Source organism: Rutidosis leptorrhynchoides, chromosome 2 (genome assembly GCF_046630445.1).
Source record: "Rutidosis leptorrhynchoides isolate AG116_Rl617_1_P2 chromosome 2, CSIRO_AGI_Rlap_v1, whole genome shotgun sequence".
In the NCBI taxonomy this organism is placed as follows: domain Eukaryota; kingdom Viridiplantae; phylum Streptophyta; class Magnoliopsida; order Asterales; family Asteraceae; genus Rutidosis; species Rutidosis leptorrhynchoides.
The window spans coordinates 1,401,549-1,408,711 of record NC_092334.1 but is presented as its reverse complement, the minus strand read 5'-3'; the positions used below and the strand labels follow the sequence as shown (position 1 = coordinate 1,408,711).

Genomic DNA, 7,163 nt, shown 5'->3' with positions numbered 1-7,163 from the left:
CGAGCAGAAACTGGCATTTTATAGGCAACTTTTTGGAATCTGATGCCCATGCGATCGCATGGGTTTTTAGTGTATTTTCCATGCGATCGCATGGCCGCCTGATCCAGCTCAAAATGTTTTTGTTTTCTTGTTTGTCGACATATTATTATATAATATATATAATATATATAATTTAAATAATTAATTATATATTATATTAAATTCATGTGCATAGTTGACTTGTAATTTTCATTCCGATGACTCGTACGTTGTCACTCGACTTATGTCCCGGTTCCGGTTTCTCGAACGCATTTTCGTACGTTTAGAAAACACGCAATTTACGTTTTGTGACTCGTACCTTTATCAAAATATAGTCTTAAATTATCAATAAACTATATCATTCAAAGTGTATCTTAAACTTTCGAGTGTTTTGGTCATTTACTTCTATAAATCATTGTCTCGCTATTTGTTAATATATATTATATATATATAATAACAAATCGTTTTATGACCAAGTTAATATATATTTTCAACATTCATAAACACGTTTTAAATATACGTCGCAAGTTATTCATATAATTAATATTCCAACTTATCATATATATTCAAATAAATATTTAAACCAATAAGTTTAATGTACGGTATCAAAAAATTAATACATTGCTACGTTTTCAAGTTATAGTATATATATATGTATCTATATACATATAATTGTTCACGAATCGTCAAGAATAATCGAAAGGTATTTGAATATATGAAAGTAGTTCAAAAATTTTGAGATTCAGTTTTACAAACTTTGCTTATCGTGTCGGAAATGTTAATCATACAAAGATTAAGTTTAAATTTGGTCAGAAATTTCCGGGTCATCACAGTAACAAACCAATTTTTAAAAGGTATTATTTATTATTAAGTAGAGTTAATTATTTTAACATTTGTTAGAAAAAGGACCTTTGTTGCAATAATAGGACTTAGGTGGAAAGACATGGTGTAAGGGAGGGCTAAAAGTGTAAATGCGGTTAAAATACATCCCTTAAATATCTGGCACAGCAGCTAATATCTTCACAATGCTTAAAAAAAGTATAGAACGGGGAGAGTATGAGGCGAATTTGGGCAAAATCATCATAAACCCTAGATTTTCTTATATGCAATTGAATTAAGGTTGTAATCAACTTAATTACTACTTGCTTGCTAGTGCTACTAGGAATCTTGAATTTCCTTCATCTTCATCCTCTTTGTAAATTTGGGGATTTTAGTAGTATTAAAACCCTAGACCCAAGGTATGCGAATTTCTCACTTTTAATTCGAATTCTTGTTTTGTTTTGGTTAATTAGTGTTAGAAAGAGACTTTCCAACTCTATTGATACCCTAATTCAAATTTTGAGAGTTAAGGTTTATGAGTGGAAATTTGGTAGTGATAATGAACATGTAAAATGGAAATTTGTAATTCATAATTGGGGTGACTAAATCTTCACACTTGATTTTTGGTCTTATTGACTAAGAAACTTATTGAAGGTAAAATTTTGTTAATAATAGTGTGATTAAAATGAGAAGACTTATGTAAATGAATCTTGGAATTTGTTAAAGGGTATTAAGAGTGTGTATTGGGGGTTTGAATGATAAAACCCTAGGTTTGGTTGACCTTGGTTAACTTTGTTGACTTTGTTGACCAAAGATGATAGAGATTTGATAAGTTTATGTACATGTTTATTGTTAGGTGAATCGTACTTAAAAGAGTGATCGAGATCGTATTTGAAAGTATTCGTAATTATCTCTTGCTTGAATTTCGAGGTGAGTACAATGTGTACATATTACTTGTTAGATTTGATTTTGGTATGCGGATTGTTTTATTGTTGTTGGAAGTAATAGGTACTTAAATTACATCGGGGAGATGTACAATAGGTTCCTAGCGTCGGGGACGCACTAGATGGTGGGTTGGCATTGGGGAAGCGCATTGCCTATGACATCAGGGAGATGTCTACTATGACATCGGGGAGATGTCATAGGGACTTGCTTCTTGTCGGGGACTAAGCAAGAACCCAACTTAGCACGGGGGTGCAATTTGTATGATGTATGACTTGTATGCTTATTGGAATGTGTAAGCGGTTTGTATACCAGTCATTAAAATTTATCATTTGATATGTGCGTATTGTATTCTCTAAGCGTTCGCTTACCGTTGTTGTTTAGTTCATTTTATAGGCTCCGATTTTCGTAAAGGTAAAGGCGTACTAAATGGATAACTTGTGGATGTGAAACGTATTTTTGAAGTTGTATGTTTAGCTTGTTAGATGCTTTTGATGGGAGATATAAATCCCTAAGATCATGCTCTTGCTACTAGTATTTTTGTGTGTGTCTACTTTGTTAAATTAGGTAGTTATTAACACTTGTAGTGTGTAATGGGTCAAGTTTGTTGCTTGTCTTATTTTGGGTCGTAAACTTAGTACTCCTACCTTGGTTGATGTATTTTGTCACATTACGATGTTGTAGTAATGTTAAAAAGGTTGCTTTGGAGTTGCTAAGTATTGTTGTAGAAATGAGAAATTTTGCAATGGGTCGAGGAAAAAAATTGTCGTTTTTGCGAAAATGAGTCGAGATCGTTTCATGCTAGTTTCGACAAAGTATTGGAAGAGGTGCCATGCCCGGATAATGTGGACACTTGTTTTGGTGTTGATAATATCCGTTGTGGCTTGGGCGTTCATAAGTCATTTACAACTTTATTTTCAGATTTATTCAAGCTTAAGGTGGGCGAAGATGTTGCTCGTTCTAGTATTCCTGATGTGGGCATTAAGTTTTGTTCCATTAATGGGGTAAGGTGGGCAATGTAGCTACATGTTCTAGTGATCAAGTTGTGGGTTTTAAAAATGTTCGGTTTTAATTGGTTCTTTCATAATTTATGAAAGTTTCATTAGTTATGGAGTATAAGTTTATTTTTTTCTTCCAAAAAAGTACTTCGTCCTCGGTTATTAGAACGTTCACTACCCTTAATCGAAAATATGACTTCGATTTATTTTAGAGTATGCTTCATATATCACATTAGTAAAATTGGATATTGCTGTTATAGTAATAATAATTAATACTAATAATTAATGGGCAAATGACCCGAAAAGGTAACGTAAGTTACCCAATTTGCCAATAAAGATAATATGGATTTTGCTAATGCCCGAAAAGGATCACGTGTTTCAATTTAGCTCAAAAAAGGACTATGATTTGAACAAGTGTGAAATTGAAGGTAACATCGTCAAATTTATTAACGACCGTTAGTTAAAATTACACGACTGGTCCCTGAATTTTGTTAAAACTTGCACCACTCGTCCTTTATCATCTTGATTATCATTTTCATGAGCAAAATTTCCATCAACCAACATTGTACTTGTGTACTGCAATCCAAAATATAACTTAAAATCGATTTCTCATTATAGAAATTGGGGTATATACGGAAAAAAAACAAAGTATCTAAATCTATTTCTTACTCCACTAACTTCACCCATATTCATACCCTTTTAAAAATTCAAAACAAACTAAAATCAAAATTAAAATCAAGTACTATGAATACTTTATGTGATTCAGATCGGTGGAAGAATCACAATGGTATTGCAGGTACCTCAACTACAAAGACCTCAGCACATTGACTATGTACATTAACAGACTTCAACACAACTTAAACTCAAACTTGAAGAATAAATTAATGATTTTAACGGTGTACATTTAACTCACATCAAACAAACACATAAAACACCTCAATTAAAGATGGTGCAGTCGAGCATTTGTGGATTTGAAAAAAGGGAAATTTGTTGGATCTTCTAATCCATCATCATCATCATCACGAAAGCCACCAATGTTTTTTAGATCTAAACCTAAAAAGGTAGATCTACCTGGGTTAAAAGCTTGATGTAGAGGAAGAAGATGAACAACAAAGACTTGGACTTTCAGTCACGAAATCCGTCTTCAATCGTTTGTCCATCAGATCCGTCATATGCCGTCACCGCCATCACCACCTGCAACCACAACCGCAACCATGACTGTTCGTGAAATAGATGTCAGTAGATCATGAAATTGATGTTATTATGCATATTTGTAACTAGATCTTGCTTGACACAAGATTTATTGATGCATTCGTGTAACTAAATCTTGCTTGCTTGATAATATGAGATTTTGGGTGTTTTTAAAGAAATGAAGATGTAACTTTTTTTTAGCAGGTAAAATATTTGAAATGGACGAATCATGTAAGATGAATAAGGGACTCGGGGACCAATCATGTAATATTAACTAACGGTCATTAATGAATTTGACGATGTTACCTCCAATTTCACACTTTTTCATATTATAGTCCTTTTCTGAGCTAAATTGAAACATGTAATCCTTTTAGGGCATTAGCATAACCCATATTACTTTTATTGACAAATTGGATAACTTACGTTATCTTTTCGGGCCATTTGTCCTTAATTAATTACCATTTTCATTTATTTTGACTAACACAAAATAATAATACTTTTTTCATCCATCTTTTTAAAATGGTAAACCATCGGATCTGCTGGCCCCTCCCCCTTTTCTTCTTCTCCAAATGCATGATGAGCCCATCCATGGCGAGGACATGATGACGTGGTGCCTATGGCACTATGGTGGTGGCGAGCGATGTCGAGGATGAGATGGCTGATGGTTTTGGTGAGCCATAGACATGTGTCTGAATAACGTTGAATATAATAATAATTAACTAACTTAATCAATCGACAATTTTATTTCACTACCAGCTTACAGAAAATATTGTTTTGCACACAAATTAATCTATGATTCCAGTTTTGGAAGTATTATCAAATCTCTGAAGTCCCTTATTACACAAACAATAATGGCCCTATCTTATCTAAATTAAGCAGAAGTTTATATTACAATTATGATCCAATATATATAATAGCTAGCTATATAAAGCTCACTTGCAAAAACATGCATGAAATGAATTACTTACTGTAAATAAAGGGTAAACAAAATTACTGGCCGGTGATTATTGATGAACATCATAGCCAGAAGAGAGTGCCATTAATAGGATTGCAGCTTCCTTTTCATCTTGAGGAAACATCATGCCATGGAAATTAGCCAAGTTTTTCCTTAAGCTAATTAATAAATCTTCGACACTCAGCTTCTTCTTGACTGCAGGCGACGCTGAAGATGGTAACCAATTCTTCTTGTTGTTTAGTACTATTTGCTTTGAGAATACTTGTCTTTTCTTGTACTTGTTTGTTTTTTTCTCATGATCTTTATGCAGAATCTTCTTTTTAGTGGCTTTCAGTGATGTTGGTTTATCAATGAAGACATTTTTGCAGCTGGTTTCTGCCACTGCTGCAGCCGCCATTATTGCTTTTCGTGCTTTTCGCTGCCGGATTCCACATGCATTGCACAGTGACTATATACGCGTAATGGAAAAAAGATCATCAAAATAATAAGCTTAAGCTACAGAAGATCAATTAATTGGCTGTTAATTAGCAATTCGACCCTGTGGGGTGGGGATGCAATTAATTAAGAAGTAGAAATAATATATACTAGTATACCTTAGGACCTTGAGGTCCACTTCGCCATAGAGGAGTCTTTGTGGTGTTACAATCAGAACAAACTCTAATTATAATTTGGTGGTTGTTATTGTTGTTAGAACAAGTAGTATTAGTAGCATTATTGAGGATTGAGTTTGAGTTGTTGGCATTAATTTCTTCCACTGGAGATGATGCTAATTGTTCCTTTTTATGATGATCTTGATCAACCTTCAATATGTCTGCAGTGGTCAATTGTGAATTCGTGGTTTTCTTCATCTTTAGCATTAATGTCATCTTAGAAGACGTCGTCCACTTACCACCTTGATTCTCATCATGATTCATATGATGATGATGATGATCATCATCATAATTAGTTTCCCTTTTCCATACACAGAATTTAAGCCCATCTTGCTTCTCAGCTGCACAATCATCATGCAGGTATGCTTGTGATCCCAAGTTGTCATCCTACATATACAGAATAGAATCAAAACATAATGACTAGCTATCTAGCTATTAACACGTACCACAAAATTAATTAAGTTATTTATTTGATTATTACCTCATTTTGTGACGGATGTGAATTCGTATCATGATCATGGATAGTAGTAGGGTACTTGGAAAAAAGATGGCAAGTGGGAGAATTCGAGGACCATGAAGCTTGTGAATTAGGGCTTGTAATTTGCATATCGTTGTCATAGTCGTCACTAGAGCTAAAGAATTGGTGTTCTAATTTGTAGTGACCATTGGGCGATGATGAATTTAAGTAAATCGGAGTCATCATCATGTATATATATCGATAATAAGATAAGAAGCTAGACACACCAAGTGTCAGCTAAAGTACTCCATTCACATGCGCTATTTACCACAAATATATTAACTGATAAATAAAAAGGCAAGGCTAGGCTAGGGGTGTGAAAACACTCTGTTCCTTGCTGATTATGATCATATCATATCATATATATTAGTGGATTTATATATGTGTGTGTCATGTGCTTTAGAGTTAGTTTTTGTGAGTATTAGATATCAACCAATGAACAAGTTTAAGGGCAAAAAAGAAGCCACACCGCCCTAATACATACATATTGACAAACCCTATCTACATCTACATAACGATAATATTGTGCCAGTTGAAAACATCACAACATAACCTTGGAGCCACACATATATGTATAGTTGTGATAAACCTTCACATGATCCACCATTTGATTTCAAGATACGACATTTGTCAACTTTTTTTTTTTTTTTTTTTTTTTTTTTTTTTTTTTTTTTGTGTGTGTGTTTTAAGTATATGCGACCCTCAACACCTTATAATAATTAATAATATTAATATTATATTTCTCCAAAATGCCATCTATACAGGGAGCGGATCTAATATTTTTTTTAACGGCGGTTAAGAGTTACTGACGGGGTCTAAATGCGATGTCGGAACCCATCCACCCGATCATTCTTTGGGACGAAAAATATACAGTCCTACCGCCCTTCAGGAGGAAACCCTCACAGCGGATCCATACGAGCATCGCGTGTGGTAAAACCCCCCTCGGGTGAGGCTCGAAAGCAAGACACCTAATACCTCCGAGATCCATGAAATGAACGGGTAACTTCAAGGGAGATATTTTGCAACACATGGGAGTCGAACCCCTAGCCTCCCTTATGTGAAGTCAGGTCACC

At 34.2% G+C, this 7,163-nt stretch overlaps 1 protein-coding gene and 1 long non-coding RNA gene across 3 annotated transcripts; one reads left to right on the top strand and one right to left on the bottom strand.

Annotated features, from left to right (window-relative positions):
- Window positions 1-1,056: 1,056 nt before the first annotated feature.
- Window positions 1,057-4,535, top strand: LOC139894267 (uncharacterized). The gene is made up of 3 exons (XR_011774865.1): window positions 1,057-1,256; window positions 1,694-1,767; window positions 2,164-4,535. It is a non-coding gene; the product is annotated as an uncharacterized lncRNA (long non-coding RNA).
- LOC139894266 (uncharacterized) lies at window positions 3,461-6,589 on the bottom strand. 2 transcript variants are annotated; one of them, XM_071877465.1, is made up of 4 exons: window positions 6,055-6,589; window positions 5,517-5,960; window positions 4,937-5,371; window positions 3,461-3,971 (listed from the first exon to the last, which is right to left on the bottom strand). In XM_071877465.1, the coding sequence occupies exons 1-3, from the start codon at window positions 6,277-6,279 to the stop codon at window positions 4,973-4,975; spliced, it is 1,068 nt and encodes a 355-aa protein (XP_071733566.1). In that variant the 5' UTR covers window positions 6,280-6,589; the 3' UTR covers window positions 3,461-3,971; window positions 4,937-4,972. The 2 variants fall into 2 exon arrangements, with proteins under 2 accessions (XP_071733566.1, XP_071733565.1); XM_071877464.1 differs by lacking the exon at window positions 3,461-3,971 and having other exon boundaries at window positions 4,584-5,371; window positions 6,055-6,588.
- Window positions 6,590-7,163: the final 574 nt, after the last annotated feature.